Source organism: Ostrinia furnacalis, unplaced genomic scaffold (assembly GCF_004193835.3).
Source record: "Ostrinia furnacalis isolate ACB-3 unplaced genomic scaffold, ASM419383v2 OfSCF4122, whole genome shotgun sequence".
Classification (NCBI taxonomy): Eukaryota; Metazoa; Arthropoda; class Insecta; order Lepidoptera; family Crambidae; genus Ostrinia; species Ostrinia furnacalis.
In genome coordinates, this window is record NW_021134361.1 from 627,859 (window position 1) to 647,566 (window position 19,708).

A 19,708-nucleotide genomic window follows, 5' to 3' on the forward strand; every position below is an offset into this window, starting at 1 on the left:
CCTAGATGTGGAATTAAAACACGCAGTAGTGAAGGCGAGGGTCAACAAAAAGATATACAGGGTGTGCTTTTGTAAAACATCGCCCATCGCAGGAGAGGACACTGATGCCAAAAAAATATTTAAAAAAAAATTCATGGAAAATCGTGACTTATGTTCACATTCGAGTGTACTCACACGCACACGAAGCCAGCCAAGTTAGTGTGGAGCACGTCATCAGGTGCAGCCGCGAAGGATACGGCCAGAACGCGGTGCGCGAGCGCAACTTTGTGACTTATATCCATGCAATTAGGTTCAAACTCTAATGCAGCGAGTATAGTCACACGCATACGAAGCCAGCTAGATTAGTGCCACGCCCACTATCTTCGTGACTTATGTCGACGCAATACGGTTCATATTCCAGTGTACTCATACGCACACGAAGCCAGCCAGGTTGGTATGTAATACGTCATCATCAGGCGCGAGCGCAGCCCCCGCGGCCATATCCACCGGATTTGTAGCTTATGGCGATGCAATAAGGTTCAAACTCCAATGCAGCTAGTATACTCAGTACTTACACGCACACGAAGCCAGCTAGATTAGTATGTAACACGTCATCATCAGGTGCAGCCGCGAAGGATACGGCTAGCACGCGGTGCGCGAGCGCAGATTTGTGACTTATGGCGCTGCAATAAGGTTCAAACTTCAATGCAGATAGTATACTCAGTACTCACACGCAGACGAAGCCAGCTAGGTTAGTATGTAGCACGTCGTCATCAGGCGCAGCCGCGAAGGACACGGCGAGCTCGCGGTGAGCAAGCGCAGCTCCCGCGGGCACGCCCACGAGCTTGGTGACTTATGTCGATGCAATACGGTCCAAATTACAATGTCAAGTATACTCACACGCACACGAAGCCAGCCAAGTTAGTATGTAGCACGTCGTCATCAGGTGCAGTCGCGAAGGACACGGCCAGCACGCGGTGCGCGAGCGCAACTTTGCGACCTATGTCGAGGCAATAAGGTTCAAGTTCCAGTGTACTCACACACACACGAAGCCGGCCAGGTTGGTATGTAATACGTCATCATCAGGCGCAGCCGCGAAGGACACAGCTAGCACGCGATGCGCGAGCGCAGCTTTGTGACTTATGTCGACGCAATAAAGTTCAAACTCCAATGCAGCTAAAGCCTGGTCCGTGAGCACGTAGAATTTTGTCCAATGACCCCAAGCTACCCATTCTGATCGCTCGCGCGTATTTATATTACTGTCGCGACTGTGCGACGTGCGCCCGCAGTGAGTGTGCGAGCGCGATAGCAACATAATTACGCGCGAGCGATAAGGGTGGGTAGCTTGGTGTCATTGGACAAAATTCTACGTGCTCACTAGGACCAGGCTCTAGTATACTCAGTACTCACACGCACACGAAGCCGGCCAAGTTAGTATGTAACACGTCATCATCAGGCGCAGCCGCGAAGGACACGGCGAGCACGCGGTGCGCGAGCGCGGCTCCCGCGGGCACGCCCACGAGCTTTGTGACTAATGTCGATGCAATACAGTCCAAATTACAATGCAAAGTAAGTAGGTATACTCACACACACACAAAGCGGGCCAGGTTAGTGTGTAACACGTCATCATCAGGCGCAGCCGCGAAGGACACGGCGAGCACGCGATGCGCGAGCGCAACTTTGTGACTTATATCCATGCAATAATGTTCAAGTTCCAGTTGGTATTGGAACTTGAACTTTATTGCGTCGACATANGTACTCATACGCACACGAAACCAGCCAGGTTGGTATGTCATCATCGGGCGCAGCGCCGGCGGCCACGCCCACTATCTTATATCGACGCAATAAGGTTCACATTCCAATGTACTCACACGCACACGAAGCCGGCTAAGTTAGTATGTAGCACGTCGTCATCGGGTGCAGCCGAGAAGGACACGGCCAGCACGCGGTGAGCAAGCGCAGCTCCCGCGGGCACGCCCACGAGCTTAGTGACTAATGTCGATGCAATACGGTTCAAATTCCAGTATACTCACAGGCACACGAAGCCAGCCAGGTTAGTGTGCAGCACGTCATCATTAGGCGCGAGCGCAGCCCCCGCGGCCATATCCACCGGATTTGTAGCTTATGGCGATGCAATAATGTTCAAACTCCAATGCAGCTAGTATACTCAGTACTCACACGCACACGAAGCCAGCCAGGTTAGTGTGTAACACGTCATCATCAGGCGCAGCCGCGAAGGACACGGCGAGCACGCGTTGCGCGAGCGCGGCTTTATGACTTATGTCGATGCTATACGGTCCAAACTCCAATGCAGCAAGTATACTTAGACTTATGTCGACGCAATACGGTTCACATTCCAGTGTACTCACACGCACACGAAGCCAGCTAGATTAGTGTGTAGCACGTCATCATCAGGTGCAGCCGCGAAGGACACGGCGAGCACGCGGTGCGCGAACGCAGCTTTGTGACTTAAGTTGACGCAATAAAGTTCAAACTCCAATGCAGCTAAAGCCTGGTTCGTGAGCACGTAGAATTTTGTTCAATGACCCCAAGCTACCCATCCTTATCGCTCGCGCGTAATTATATTGCTGTCGCGATTGTGCGACGCGCGCCCGCAGTGAGTGTGCGAGCACGACAGCAACATAATTACGCGCAAGCGATAAGGATGGGTAGCTTGGTGTCATTGGACACAATTCTACGTGCTCACGGACCAGGCTCTAGTATACTCAGTACTCACACACACACGAAGCCAGCCAGGTTAGTGTGTAGCACGTCATCATCAGGTGCAGCCGCGAAGGACACGGCGAGCACGCGGTGAGCAAGCGCGGCTCCCGCGGGCACGCCCACGAGCTTGGTGACTTATATCGACGCAACACGGTTCATATTCCAGTGTACTCACACGCAGACGAAGCCGGCTAAGTTAGTATGTAACACGTCATCATCAGGCGCAGCCGCGAAGGACACGGCGAGCACGCGGTGAGCAAGCGCGGCGCCCGCGGGCACGCCCACGAGCTTGGTGACTTATGTCGACGCAATACGGTTCACATTCCAGTGTACTCACACGCACACGAAGCCGGCTAAGTTAGTATGTAACACGTCATCATCAGGTGCAGCCGCGAAGGATACGGCCAGCACGCGATGCGCGAAGCTCGCGAGCGCACCTTTGCGACTTATGTCGACGCAATAAAGTTCAAGTTCCAATACCAATTACAAAGTATACTCACACGCACACGAAGCCAGCTAAGTTAGTGTGTAACACGTCATCATCAGGTGCAGCGGCGAAGGATACGGCCAGCACGCGGTGAGCAAGCGCGGCGCCCGCGGGCACGCCCACGAGCTTGGTGACTTATGTCGACGCAATACGGTTCACATTCCAGTGTACTCACACGCACACGAAGCCAGCTAAATTAGTGTGTAGCACGTCATCATCGGGCGCAGCGGCGAAGGATACGGCCAGCACGCGATGAGCAAGCGCAGCTCCCGCGGGCACGCCCACGAGCTTGGTGACTTATATCGACGCAACACGGTTCATATTCCAGTGTACTCACACGCACACGGAGCCAGCTAGATTAGTTTGTAGCACGTCATCATCAGGTGCAGCCGCGAAGGACACGGCCAGCACGCGATGCGCGAAGCTCGCGAGCGCACCTTTGCGACTTATGTCGACGCAATAAAGTTCAAGTTCCAATACCAATTACAAAGTATACTCACACGCACACGAAGCCAGCCAGGTTAGTATGTAACACGTCATCATCTGGTGCAGCCGCGAAGGATACTGCGAGCACGCGGTGAGCAAGCGCGGCGCCCGCGGGCACGCCCACGAGCTTGGTCAGCGCGTCCTCGGCACGCATGCCCAGCGGCATGCACGATGTCGGCAGGGATGGCGCGCCCACCTGCACGATAGTTCAAATTTAAATTCGAATAATTTAATCAATACATAGACCCTTTCTAGGGCACTTCTTCTTCTTCTTTTTTGATGATGTTGGCAATACACGTCGAGGTCGACTTGATTTGTGCCATTTTCAAGTATAAAATAAGTGATACGNCCGATTAAATCGCCGACAAATTTTGTCGGCCGATAGCTATCGCCGTAATAGTTAATTAATCGGGCTACTAATAGTAATAAGTTTAAACAAGTACGCACATTAAATTGATTTGGTATCCGCCAATCCCTCGTACGAATCTAACTGAAACTTATCTGCGAAGGTCATTGGAATTGAAACTTATTTTAGTTTGAAAAGGAAACTGAGGAAACGGAACCTAAGATCGGTTACCGAACGACCGTTATAACATATAGACATAGAGATAACGGTAAATTATTAATTTAAAATTATTATCGGGAAGTTTTTTTCAAAGTCAAAGTCAAAGTCAAAATTTCTTTATTTGTTTAGACTAATAAATAGTTCTTACAAATCGTCATTTTGCTCTTAAGGAGCCTCTACATGTCTCATAATCTTTTTACCCTACCAGCGCTTCGAGACCAACATTTGGCAAGTGCTGAGAAGAAGCGCCGCAACAAACTCAGTCACCACTGTCTGCCGGTTAATATAAATATAAATGAATAGTTTAGTGATAAATTAGAGGTCTCCTATCAAAGGTCTCATACATATAAAACGGGCTTTGTTGTGTAACGTAAAAATAACATGTCAAATATTATGCTCAACTTTATAACGATTCATTAATGTTTTTTCTCAAACTTTTTCGGTTGGAATTGTTATTTGAAATATTTAGAATCGTCCGATCACTTTATCATTACGTTGCCGATTGACACGCAAACCAATCCACCATATTTCTTAAAATTTGATGAATTTAAAATCTTAGGACATCGACTAGTAGTAAAACTTCGAAAATTCAGAAAACTAGAAATCAAACCTTGTTCAAAGTACTCCATTTCTTAATGAATTCAGCCCAGACCTCAACAAAGCTGAATAGATCCAACAAACTGTCACAAAGGTCAGCACAAATCCATAATCATACGCCATTCCTCATTCTGCATTCTCCAGCCATAAACCCCCATAAACTAGGTGCCCTACGACATAAATCCTGGTAAGGTCACCTGTATCAGTAAAAATATACGCTCCAATACCAGATAAGAAGTGCAACTGTCGCGGGCATTCCTTGAATGCTCGCTTTGTGGGGTTAGGAAAGTGTGGAGAGGGACTGTGGAAAAAAAATGTGTAAATCTGTCTTTTCAATTTTAAAACTCTAAGGCTTGTGTAAGACTTATTTTTTATATGTTACCTGTTTACCAGCTTATTATCTGTATGTTTTCCTAATAAAGAAAATTGAAAAAAGAATACTGTAGGTAAATAGGGACTTTTGTATTTTTCTAGCAGTGCACGTCTTTTGATTGATATTTAAGGCCTTAGATCTTATCTTATACGTGAATTTGTTACATTTTTTTAACGTTTGACTTTGCAAAATGTGTCCTAGGGAAAAATAAATTGATTTGTATACATAATACTTTCTGCTGTGCACGTTATATCAATACGAAATCAGTAGTAGTTAAGAATATATCTCACAGCTACACAAATGGTATATATATTGTAAAATACCTAGTTACTTGTAAGCAACCATGTAAAACCATGATCCGAGATAGGTAGGACCATCTTTTTCACATTTCAAATTAAAAAATACTGAATAGAACAATAGCATGATCACATTATCAATGCAGTCAGCTGATCGGGTAACGCATTGTAGAACCTACAACCGTAGTAAAGTCAACCTTTTTTTAAGCAAATAAATTAAATTTTAAGAAATACGAAAGCTCTCTCCATACTCCCGCACAGAGCTGCAATAAATCAATTGCTGCCGGCATCCGCGGTGCAGTCGATGTTATTGCATGCCCGCGTCGCCATCGCGTGTCGATCACGCTCCGATAGCGTTTCGACTTTTCGGTTGAGGGCACTGAATGTACAGACTTGGATGACTTATTTTAAAGAGCAGTAAATTAACACCTGTATTCACAAATGCTTGCTTAAGTGAAGCAGCAAATCGAACGCACAGCGTTGAATAGAGCTCTGTGATTGGTGCGTGTGTGACCCTGTGCGTCCACGCGCACTATGAGACCTCATAGTAATGTTTGTGAATAAGGGCGTAAGATACTTAAGCTCAACAAGAAAAAGACGTTCGAAATAGAAATAAATGGCGGCGAAAGTTAGGTCGAGCTCATAAAGGTAGCGCTGAGTGCAGGCCGCTACCGACCGGCCATTATGGAAATCATTGGGGGAGGCCTATGTTCAGCAGTGGACGTCCTATGGCTGAAATTATGATGATGAATGATTAGGAAAGCCAACCCCGTGTAACAGGATAAGAAAAAAGAAGAAGAAGAAGTTTAATCCTCGATTTACCAATGGTAAATTCGAGAGGGTTATGCAGTGGAGACTAAACACCTTATTGATGATGATGATGATTATGAAACTCAACATCTTTAATGACCGTAGTCATAATTTTTGAAAAAGCATTTTTGTCATCATCATCATCATCATTTCAGCCATAGGACGTCCACTGCTGAACATAGGCCTCCCCCAATGACTTCCACATCGCACGGTTGGTAGCGGCCTGCATCCAGCGCCTTCCCGCTACCTTTATCAGGTCGTCGGTCCACCTTGTGGGTGATGGAGAGGGCTATGCTCGGTGTTTCTTTACGAGATCGAATCAGAAATGAGGAGATCCGTAAACGAACTAAAGTCGCTGACATAGCCCGACGGATCAGCAAGCATTTTTGTATCATGAAAAATTTGCGCTTTGCCGGCTTGACTTGCACTTATATTTTATACCCGAATGTTTTTTTATGCATAACAAGGTAGGTATTTGACCGCAATCGCACCTGGTGTTAAGCGAGATGCAGTCTAGGATGGTACATTTATCTGCCCTGTTAAGTGCCTATTCACTCTCGCCTTGAAAGGCCCGGATTGTAATGTTTGGGAAAGACAGAAGCAGGAAGTTAATTCCAGTACGTTTTAATGTGTAATTTTTTTATTAAAAGTTTTTATTTTTAAATTTAATAAGTAATTTTCATGAAAATTTCAAGTAATCAAAATCGGTGTCCGTCAGTGTACACTCACTTGCATAGTTAGAGACGACGGAAGGTTGTACCGTGACCTTATTACTCGTGCTTGACGTGCATCGATTCGGCAATTTCAGCCCCAGTGAAAGCTAATCAATGTTTTATTAGTTTCAAATCTAAGTCTAAAATGCAATGGCACAATTGAAGTCCATTCAGTAGCATTACACTAAAAATACTCAAATAATACTAAAGTTTGTTCGAAAATTCTTTGGAGGATAGTAATGATCTTGGTAGGTAGACAGAATCAGAGTTATGGGCATAGCACACAGGCTTAGAAAGCTGAAGCCAATAAAGCAGTAGGCCAGGTCATATCTAAGAAGAACTTAACTCCTGGTGTAAATGAGTTCTGGAATGGAGATCGCGACTCAGTCACGGACTAAAGACACCATCGAGATAGGTGACGACTAAGTGATGATTTACAGAATGTTGCTAACAGAAGCTATTATAGATGCGACAAGAAGAAGGTAGTGTAAAAGGGCGCTAGTTGGGGAATTCTTTATCAATTTCTATGCACTGTTAAGTGTATAGGCTGATGATAATGATGACACTTTAAAAGGTAAGGAAATTTTAACTAAATGAAACTCATGCTGGATGCTATTATACTATCACAACCATGTAATACGTATTAAGCTCGAAGCAATTGTTACAGAATTTTCCACGAGGTTATTAGAGTCTACTACGCGTATCTCCACTGTGGCCATATTTCAGAATGCTATTTCACTTTTATGTTTCAAGCAAAATTACTAACTACCGTCACGCCACTGCAGGAAGACAGACAGATAAAATGGACGACTATTTATCGAAATCAGCTGGAATTGTTTTCGGGAATTCGGTATGACAGGCTGATTTGTAACTGAAGCGTGCGAAATGCAGTGATTGGAAGGATGATCGTTAAAGTGAATTGCATGGAAAACCGTTCAGCCAAGGGTTAATAGATGGTTGTTGGAATCGTGAGGTTAACTCTGATATGCCCCTTTGAAGAATCGTTCTATTTTGATGTCAGTAATAAAGCTCTATTTTGTTACTAAAAATGAATACGTCGAAATCATTGTGAGAAAAAAAATCTGGTCAATTGTTCGGTCAAACAATACCTATGAATTGTATTGGATTAAAATTGTATTGGACTAGATTAAAATCTGTGGTCAAGCTGTGTGCCTACCATGAGTTTACGTTAGGTGTGCTCGCTAGCGACTGCGTAAAAAAATGACATTTAAATGTATGACATATTGTGCAGCGCCCCTAGCGGCCACTTTCAAGAAATAAAATCTTCATAGAATTTTTTGACGTAATCGCTAGCGAGCTCACCTATCGTAAACTCATGGTAGGCACACTGAACTATGGATCTTCATTAATAATTGAAACGAAATGTAGGTATCTCAATTTTAAAATGCTGCTATGACATCTGCCCAGTATTTTTTTTATATAAATAGCCTGTTAAAATGTGCCTAATTAGGTATCAACTCAAGATGTAACGAAAATTTAGGTACTACATTATGGAAGCAACAAAAATTGTGAGTAACTACACACGACAATTTAATAAGTCCTCGTTCGTTCGTTCGTTTTAGCCGAAAGACGTCCACTGCTGGACAAAGGCCTCCCTTAAGGATTTCCACAAACACCGGTCCTGCGCCGCTCGCATCCAGGCACCTCCCGCGACCTTCACCAGATCGTCGGTCCACCTAGTCGGTTCAAGTCCTAAATTATACTAGACTAGCGGCCGCCCACGACTTCGTACGCGTGAATCCCGTTTTTCCCGCTAATTCCCGTTCCCGTGGGAATTTCGGAAATTTCTTTCTTAGTGCACCTCTACGGTACCTACCTAAGCTACGTCCCTTCCAAATTTCAAGTGCCTACGTTTAGCCGTTTAGGCTGTGCGTTGATCTGTCAGTCAGTCAGTCAGTTTCTCCTTTTATATATTTAGAAAAGTGATTTTTTTAGGCCCAAAAAACGTCAGCGTTATTTTATCTTTATTCAGGGCATATTTCAGCTACTTTCTCTGTAGATAGCTTTGTAATAAGACTGGCATTATTTTATCCTTCACCCAAAGCATATAAATCAGTCACAAGTGGTTTAGGAAATAGACGACATATAAATCTAGACTCACAAAGGCCTTGCAGTTCTATTCCAGTCCGGCTAAGTAGTCATTTAGCGTCACTATGACACGGAAGCGCCGCCATTATCGCCCCATTACGGCAGGCAACTGTCTTCGAAGACATACGAGGATGTACTGGAACTGTCAGAATAGACATTTATAATGTGTAGAAAAGAGTTCACGTTATACTTTTTTATAGTTACAGCGCAATTTTCAGTTGGAGGTCCTGCTGCTGAAGGTAGACCTATAAGTTGCTTAAATTTTTATGTGTGAATGGCGTCTTTTCTATTTTCTAGCAAAAACCTATTACAACCGTTTCCAGCTGCTTTCTATGACCTTCACAATTGCAGGTCCACTGAGTGCAATTTTACTAACGTCTCAATACTCAATCGTTTATTGCATAACCACATTAGCATTCACATTAGGTCTTACAATTTAGGCAGTTATACAATATGGACCCAGTTAGGGCACAGCAACTTTAGGAAGGAGACAGAACGACGATCTTAATAGTTTAAAAAGAAATTAATGTACACATTGGGTTTGGTGGAAATGTCATTATTAAACGTTTCGATAATTATAAAATAAAGATAGATATAGAATTAATGAATTATTAAAATGGAAAAATATTGTTAAAATTACGTCTTTCGTAGGGTAAATGTAAAAGTTTATTAATTTATTGTCTATTTATCGATACCTATCATAGAACAAACTCTGCTTAGTTACTATTATTATGATGTAAAGTTTGTATTGTGAGTTAATTGAAAGAATTAGTTAATGTCTGAAACTAAGGAACCGATTTAGAGGAAATATATTTAATGTCATAATGTACTTCATAATTCACTAGTAGAAAGCTTTATTTAACTGAATTAATATTAAACTGAAGAATAAATTTGGCACATTGACAGTTTTAGTATGGGAAATATGTCAAAATGACAAGGTTATTCTACAATTAAAATATATCTGACGATTGAAGAATCAGCCCTTAGTATTCATAAGTAGTTAAAATTTTAACTTTTTGTTATAGACGTATATTTACGAGGGCAAAAGCCAGTGTATTTCGTAGGCTTGTAACCCTTCAAGTCTGGTACTTGAAGGGTTACCATTTAAATCGAGGGTTTAAATCGAGACACAATAGAAATCAATAGTTAAGACGATCTCAAGGATAAAGAGTTGCAAAGAGTTAAAGATTTATTTAAAGCATGTTGCTTCCAGTGTCCCTAAGCAGCGCTCCTAATGCACATGCAATGGCGACCTGAACCAACCTTGACACAGACGTGCGTACGACACGCCACGGTCTATGCTGTGCTCTACATGTGTACTTGAATACAACTATCCTAAATGACAATAAAAATCCTAAATGAAAATGACAATAGACATGTTGACACCACCAGTCAATTGACGTATTTTTTAAAACTGTCAAAACGAAACTCTCCCATAGATTTTGTATGGCACTACAAGCAAGTGACGTCACTATTTTGTCAACTCAATTATACTACTTTTTACATTTACAATGCGAACAAAAATCGTAATTTACAGGTAATTTAAAATGAATTAAGTTTTTAAGACCAGAATGAAGGGTCTTTTAAAACAGTTGTGGTTTCGAATTATTGGGGTATGGTGTCAAACTGTCTATTTCGTAATGCATTATGATTAGATCCAGTGAACGAGATATTAAACTGTCTATGTTAAGTACCTATTCTTGTGAACTCACGCTATTCAATTACTAGTCAATTAATTAATCTATGTGTAATGACAATAGAGGAAATATTTGATTGTTTGTTTGCATTGCATTGAATAGGCTCTGAAACTACTGGACCGATTTGAAAAATTATATCATTAGAATCTTACATTATCACTGATGAACAAAGGCGATTGAATATTTATCAAAAAGTTAAGGATTCGTATGAAAACTTCGATAAAAAACACAACTTAAGTTTCCCATACAAACTGATCCTACAAGTCGGGTATTATATTATTTGGTAGTCAAACAGGATACGTTCAGAAACAAAATCGCGATTGAGTATTAGGCTGGTTCCAAGTTTTGTGAAAATTCTATTTCTGTAATTATGGTCGACCAAATGCCTACTTCATCGAACGACAACATTGTTGTGTGTTCAGCATTGTTGTGTTTCGACAGTTAGAGGTAAGATAGCCAGTTCCTCCGTGGTTGAGGATTCCGGGTGAAGCTCGCTTCCACCTTCGGCCTGATCATCACTTACCATCAGGCGAGATACAGGCATACAGGCCAAGAGCTTCCTCGTTACGGATAAAAAAAACTTTCAGCTTCTCAAAATAAAAACAATACCAAAATGTTACAGAAAAAAATATAAATAATTAATATTGTTGTCATCGTGTATCACATTAATTTCCAAGTAACTAGATACTTCTTCGAACGAACACTTCATTCAAATCACTAGTAAATATTATCGTGTTTATTTCATATCAACAAAATTATTGTCACTAAAGTGTGTATCACTTAACTTCCAAGTGCCTACTTCATCGAACGACTCAAACCACTTTAGATTGATTCCTTATTAAAATCTCCATCATTGGGGCAGAAACCTTACAAAATACCTCGGCACTCCTCGACGAGTGATGCATGATCACGTCTAGTACTTATACTTGACTAGCAAGGGTGTGCCAAGGGAAATTGAACCCTAAAACAGGGGGTGAAAGTGGAAATAGCGAGGCAAGTTTCGGTAAGTCCACGAAATGACATCCGCGGAGTTTTTGTACGAAATGCTGTTATTATCTATCCAATACTTTATGTACAGGGTGTTGGGAAATGAGGAATTTATCTTTTTACGAGTTTAAGGATGGATGGCAATGAAATTGGAACTGTATGATTATTGTGATAAGAACTATAAACATACTGTTAATAGACGTTACTGTTTACGTAATAACATACACGACTGTGTTTTAAATGATTTCGAATAATGTCTACTTTCATTCTTTACACAATGACTAAGAAGTCATGAGGTAATCAATAAGAGTGAATTAAATAAAAATTATTAATTTACAATAAAACTGCTGAAATAAATCTTACCACCTTAAGAAATATTTATAACAACTATCTACAATGACTGAGTTCTGTAGGTTTACCATGAGCTTCCCTACACTACACAAAATCTCTATAGAGAGTGAAAAAATCTATGAGGATTTTAGTTCTTGAAAGTAATCGCTAGGGACACTGTATTATAAGTCATATATTTTTTCGCAGCTGCTAGCGAGTATATCTATATAAGCGAAAGGTCACTGACTGACTGACTGACTCACTCACTCACTCACTCATCACGAAATCTCAGAAACTACAAGTGCTAGAAGTCTCAAATATTGCATGGGGGTTCCTTTTAGAACGTAGGTGCTCACTAAGACGGGATTTCCCAAAATTCAACCCTTAGGGGGTAAAACCGGGTCCAAGCATACGAAGTCGCGGGCGGACGCTAGTTTAATCCTTCAAGCTCCGCGAATCTAGACACAATAGATAATCAATTGTTATGACATTAATTAATGCCGTTATGGGACTCAATCGGTTAATATAAACTCATGGTAAACACACTGCTGTTGACAATAGTGACTGAGTTTCTTGTGCTGCTTTCTCAGAACTTATTATTTTATTCATTTCTCCGTTTTTCCACCCATCCTGTATCTTCCGATAGGAAGCGCAGCACCATGTAGATAGTGTGCCTTTTCTTCACGCCACTCCTATACTATATATACCACTTATATACTAATGATGTCATTCGCGTTCCGCGCGACGAGTTATTGAGACTTTTTCAAGAGAACCCGAGGGTTGGGCACACCTGGGGGTGAGGTATAATCGCTGGATGTGGCTTAACAGTATCATTAATAAATTCCAGCAAAATAGCTTTCAATATCAAACAATCTTTATTTGTTTAGACTAATAAATTAGTAATTATTATATAGACGGGATTGCTACCATGAACCTTAATTTTGAGTTTCCAATATTTCAGTAAGTACTGTTCAAAATTTAGGTACCTACATGGTAGCAATCCCGTCAATAATAATTGTTATGTGTCATGAAAGTTTAAAACAATATGATAAATTATTTGTTACAAATGGTCAAGTGCTCTTATACGAGTTTAAGGAGCCTTTATGAATCTCATTAAGTAGTATCCAAAAAAAAATTACGTTCGATTTTGATTGTTCCTTATAATTTTTTGCTTCACATATTATTATGTCGTAGAGTTACCACTGCACCATTGTGAATAGTTCGGTTAGTTACCAATAATCCTTGTGTCGAGTCTGTAGTTCCGATATTATCATTGTAATTATGTAAGTAACTAAAAGACCAAAATGAGGACGCAGCTGTGAATGTCTTGCATTTTTTTATTCTTCCAATATTTTTAGATAAAATGCAAAAGGCGCGACTATCTTACACAATCATACAACAAAATATATTTAATTTGAATATTACAGAGTGCCAAGTTTTGTGAGCAAAATTAAAAGGCTCATTAATATGATCAAGTTTTGACGTTTTTAATATAGCTTTTTGACATTTCCAGCCATCCTGACATCTCGGTCCCGCCTCGAAGAGGATATCTGACGATAATTATGGCGGTTGAAAGATTGAATGCTCTCCGCTGTCATTTTGCTCGAGTGGGAGGTATAGATCATTGGCAACAGACAGACTGACGTGAGTTTTGTATTGCGAATAATATTTTTAAGTCATGCGAAATGAGAGACTTCGTAGTAGGTACTTGGGGTGGAAAATAAACTGTAATTATAGATCATTAAAAGAAAACAGAATTCGTACGCTAATTATAGATAATTAAAACTTGAAACAGAATTCATAGTACGCAGAACTGACGGCCGATGGGGCAGCAAGGTTCTGGAGTGGAGGCCGCATACTGGAAAACGCAGCGTGGGACGTCCACCCACAAGGTGGACCGACGACATCATAAAGTTAGGTAGCAGGAAGGCGCTGGACGCAGGGCGCTACCAACCGGTCAACATGGACATCATTGGGTCATTGGAGGCTGCCTATGTTCAGCAGTGGATGTCCTATGGCTTAAATGATGACGATTTGCACCATCTTATTTTAATTTTGAGAAACGTCAAAAATCTGTCAGACTCCATACAAAAAGCACCGGTTATCGTTATAGTTACCGTTAAAGTTAGGTGGTGCAACTCAACCTAATAGTTAAGGACTTGTGCTCTTTGGTATCGATTCAACTCCCAGGTAGAGCAAAGAATACGAGTAATTGAAGTAACGTGATATAAAAATGATGGAACACCTATTCTTAACACTTCTTAAAATTACTTTTAGCCTCAGGCGAAAGAGCTACTAGTACTACAAGGTCGCAAACGCTGAAAGACATGCTCAGACAAGTTCACAAATGAGTGTCGACTGGTGATTGATCCCAACTGATTCCCGTTTGGCGTGTTCCGACACAATCGACGAGCCGTAAGGGCGGATCGGACATATTGAATAAGGGGTGGCGGTGTGGAAAATCGAATAAACTATTACGTTGACTTGATGTTTGGTTCGATTCTTAGTGACGCTCGTATCTAAATACAAAACAAAACAAAAAAATAATGATGTAGATTACAAATTCTAATGAGGTTGGTTTATTTCTACTTTGTTTGTCTTATTTAGAAATTGAACTCATAAGCTTCTGGACCGCTTTGATTAATAAACAATCATAAATAACCGGTCATGAGCTGCTCGAGAACTGTTGTAACCCAACGATCATCAGTTCTACAAGCTACGTGCCCCAACACTGCCACTTCATTTTAGACCCTAATTTTCCGGAGGCAAATGGAGGATTTAGTCAACACTCTTCACGCTGACCAGATCGAGGGGGCCTCATTGACACTGTCACTTAGCTTAGCGATTTTTACACAATAGGTAAATCAAGCGGTTTAAACACAATTGACACAATTTCCAAACTACACCAACACACAATTTTCGAACAAAGAAAATTCAGAAACAACTTTTGCACCTTCAATTTCACTCTGCCCCTTCCAAATTTGTCGGGAACTAAACTAGCTACACCGTCGTGTTAGCACCGAAACAACCAATAACCTAAAACTACCCTACAGAAGTGGGGTACCATTGCTATAAGTTGGGGAGTCACGGTCGATTACACCGGCGCGGATGCTATGCGATTGACTGTACTGTGTAGCCAATAGTTTGTATAATAAACACGTTTGTTGGACAAATGTATAGATTAGTAGATATAATGGAATTAGGTACTTCATGCATTAAATAACAGTAAGTAGGCACTTCAATGAATATAGTCCAGTAGAATTAGCTTTTAAATCGGAAATAATTCCTACAAAAGATTTTATTGTTTTAATGGCTTCATTGGTTGCCCATTAAGACTCTCCTAAGTTTTCGACTTCGACGGAGTTGTGCTTAAGTGGTGGGGGCCCCCGAAAGAGGCATTTTTTCGGTTTTCCGGTTATACCGCGTAAAGGACTTACCCTATCAAAAAGTGGTCTTCATGACGGTTGAAGGGCACTTAATCCTGCATTGAATAAGACCAAATTCATATGTTTTGGACAAACCGTTCTCGAGCTAATGTTCGGCAAAGTAGAAAATATACGTATAATTAATGACCCTCTCCACGTCCNTAGGGCACTTATACACGTCCCAAATATAGCTTGCCCTACCATGGTATATTAATGAAGACGGAAAGAAAAAAGTGCATGTTTATAAAGCCCGGTCTCCGAGCACGTAGAATTTCGTCCAATGACCCCATGCTACCCATCCTTATCGCTCGCGCGTAATTATATTGCTGTCGCGACTGTGCGACTGGCGCCCGCAGTGAGTGTGCGAGCATTGGACGAAATTCTACGTGGTCGGCGACCAGACTATAGTAGAATCCTGGATACAAATACGCAGATACTTGTGTAGGAAGAAAAGTTTTGTGGCTGAATTCTGGTTACAATATACATCACTCACACCACTGACAAATAGTATAGTTCGTTCAAATGACGTCCTGCTGCTGACGACTGCTGGACAAAGGCCTCCCCAATGATTTCCAGAATGACCGGTAAAATAGAGTAGTAAGTCGAAGAATTTTTAATCAAAATGAGTCCTTTTAAAACTTAATTTTTGACTTAAAAAAAAATCCGTCCCTTTGGGTGATCTTGAGCATTTTTATGCGGCATAAGCCTTATTAGAAGCCTAAATATTATAATAAAATAGGCCTATAGTCAAACAGAGAACGGGCAGCAGCGCTCTCTGAAAAACATCAATCTTTTAAACTGCGATCTCCAACCCGCCTGCCAAGCGTGGAGATTATGGCAAAACCCACCACTATAGTGGAGGAGGCTCATAGTCCAGCAGTGGACTGTAAAGGGCTGTTGATGATAGGCCCTTCTTCTTTTCGTGTCAACAACAAACCTACACAGTGTCAGCCCTATAGGCCCTTTCTAGGGCACTTATACACCTCCCAAATATAGCTTGCCCTACCATGGCATATGAATGAAGACGGAAAGAAAAAAGTGCATGTTTATAAAGCCCGGTCTCCGAGCACGTAGAATTTCGTCCAATGACCCCATGCTACTCATCTTTATCGCTCGCGCGTAATTATATTGCTGTCGCGACTGTGCGACTGGCGCCCGCAGTGAGTGTGCGAGCATTGGACGAAATTCTACGTGGTCGGCGACCAGACTATAGTAGAATCCTGGATACTAATACGCAGATACTTGTGTAGGAAGAAAAGTTTTGTGGCTGAATTCTGGTTACAATACACATCACTCACACCACTGACAAATAGTATAGTTCGTTCAAATGACGTCCTGCTGCTGACGACTGCTGGACAAAGGCCTTCCCAATGATTTCCAGAATGACCGGTAAAATAGAGTAGTAAGTCGAAGAATTTTTAATCAAAATGAGTCCTTTTAAAACTTAATTTTTGACTTGAAAAAAAAATACGTCCCTTTGGGTGATCTTGAGAATTTTTATGCGGCATAAGCCTTATTAGAAGCCTAAATATTATAATAAAATAGGCCTATAGTCAAACAGAGAACGGGCAGCAGCGCTCTTTGAAAAACATCAATCTTTTAAACTGCGATCTCCAACCCGCCTGCCAAGCGTGGAGATTATGGCAAAACCCTCCACTATAGTGGAGGAGGCTCATAGTCCAGCAGTGGACTGTAAAGGGCTGTTGATGATGATGATTGATGAGGCCTATAGTAAGGGAGCACATCAAAAAACAATATCGACTCCAACTAACCTTGTATATCTTGAGATCGCTGAACTTGACGTCGAAGGAATGCGGGTAGTAGGGCGTGCGCTTGCCGTAGAAGTATTCTCTCACTCGAGCGTCACGGCTCTCCGCTCGCTGCGTATCGGATCGTTCCACGACCTGAAAAATTTAGTTAATTATTGTCCATTGATTAATTAATTACTGTTCTGGAGTGGAGGAAAGCCTAACGTAGGAGGTCCACCCACAAGGTGGACCCACGACCTCATAAATGTAGCGGGAAGGCGCTGGATGCAGGCTGCTACCAACCGGCCTTTGTGGAAATCATTGGGGGAGGCCTATGTTCAGCAGTGGACGTCCTATGGCTGAAATGATGTGCATTATAGTCCACGCATTGACTAAATACCTGTTGCAAACAGACACAAAACGCCTCAAAATATGGGTCAGCCTGGAGCTCAATAAAAGAAACTGAAGAGCTTCCACCAATAGATGGTGCTATTTAATGGAACAACAATTAAATCCTCCACTCCCAGACATCATCTAATTATGGTTATGGATGGCAGATTGCATTTAAAGGGGAAAGAAAATAATAAATAATGTACCGAAAATAAACTAGTTTCCATGAAGAATCTCTTGCATAACCTGAATTTCCATACATCCTAAATTGATAAAATTAGTAAAATAATACTTACACCTCCACTTTTCGGCAGGTAGACCACTTTGACGAACTTTGGCATGTCTCTCTTCAATTCAATGAACAGTCTTTCATTGTCTAGGACTAGGATAACGTCAACCTGCAACAAATTATCTACATTTAGCTTCTTCTAAAATTAGTTTTTAGCAAATCTTTAGCAAGAAGTTGGAGTTTAGAATACCTTAATCAGAAATTAATTTATTTTATTTATTTATTTAAGAGCGTTTNTTCCTATGAAGTTGACCTACTCATTTGTATTTACTCTGGCTGTATGACACTTCACCTGCGTTCGCAAAAATTGGATAACTAGTGAACGCATTTTCAATTGAGATTTCGCTTGTAATTATACCATTCGGATGAACGTGAAATTCTCGAGAAAATATTCAACCTATACCTTAAGAATGAACTAATTAAGATTCATCTAATTAGTGTTCATCAGGGTACCGAGTCCCGCTCAGTAGAGCGAGAGTACGCACGACGCACCTGTGAGAGTAACTTTTGGGGTAAACACACAAACAACTTTCCGCACCCAGCTCATCCATTTACGGATGAGATTCTTCTGGAGATACTTATCAATGCTGACTTCAAACGGAATCAATTTAAAAGTTGATGAAGGTCCTTGCTTTTCCATTAATTATTTCGTTAAACAGAGATTATAGTGTTCAATATTTACTTTTATTCTATCGTGTGGGTTGTACCTAACAACTTTAGTTACAACTCCGAAGTTATAATGAGCCGTCTCGTTCAAAATGGTTTAGGTTCATAAAGACGAGATCAATTTTTTTGTACAATTACTAAGCCCTAACCAAAGCGGATACAAATAGTAACATAAAGCTTGTCCTAAGTTGGAAAAAAAATATATCGTTAATATATTGTTGTTTTACTTAACTTTAACTACTTACATCATCTCATCCGTGTATCCCCTATTGAAGCAATACTATTATTATACTATTACCCGCTGATAATTTAATGCTATGCATATTATAATGCTTCTATGGATATCAATTTCCACCTCATAGCTTCCCGGATTTCGTGATATTGATAGATCTATGATAACATAAGACAAAGAGACATTATTAATTTCTACCCATTTTGCTAATGCCGTAGACAAAGCGAAGTATAATTCATAAGCCCCAAACATCCGCGTATTGATTTTGTATTAGCGTAATTAATCGTAATAGAATAGCAAACTAATTGAAAAAAATCATCCTGTGGGATTATTTCACGCTGTTATTATGTCCATAAATATGATAAAGCTGTTATAAATTCGAAAAAACTCGTTTCACACAGAGCATGGGGCAATTTCACGTTCGGAACGATGCTATAACTCTTGCCTCCTTCCTTCGCAGATACAATACATACGGTAATGGTCATTGAATTGTGTCGGTGACATCTTGTTTTTTATTAATATATCAATTCAACGTTTTTCCTGCTTCCAAGGTAGAGCTTTCTTGGTAAATAGGTATTCTAGCTCTGTTACATGCTATCGCAATTGATATAGCAAATACTTTAGGTTTTTCATCTTTTGTGGTTTTGACCAACTAAAACCCCAAAAAAACTGAAGAAAAAATCTCGAATCATAAAGAACTTTTTTGCAGCTTTACGGAGATCACAATACATTCCTTGCAAGTAATTTTCCCCGTTTTTTACTTGACACTGCTGCACTGGCAAGACACAAATACATTAAGTAGTAA

The 19,708-nt window shown here is 41.1% G+C and overlaps 1 protein-coding gene across 1 annotated transcript in view; it reads right to left on the reverse strand.

Annotated features, from left to right (window-relative positions):
- The window catches only part of cbc (protein CLP1 homolog), a 32,378-nt gene that overhangs the window by 358 nt on the left and 12,312 nt on the right, over positions 1-19,708 (reverse strand). The window contains exons 2-4 of the mRNA XM_028312884.1: positions 18,013-18,144; positions 17,351-17,482; positions 3,691-3,872 (exon numbers count right to left, since the gene is read on the reverse strand). Of these exons, the coding sequence (XP_028168685.1) occupies positions 3,691-3,872; positions 17,351-17,482; positions 18,013-18,144 (446 nt within the window). The remainder of the gene's footprint in view (positions 1-3,690; positions 3,873-17,350; positions 17,483-18,012; positions 18,145-19,708) is intronic.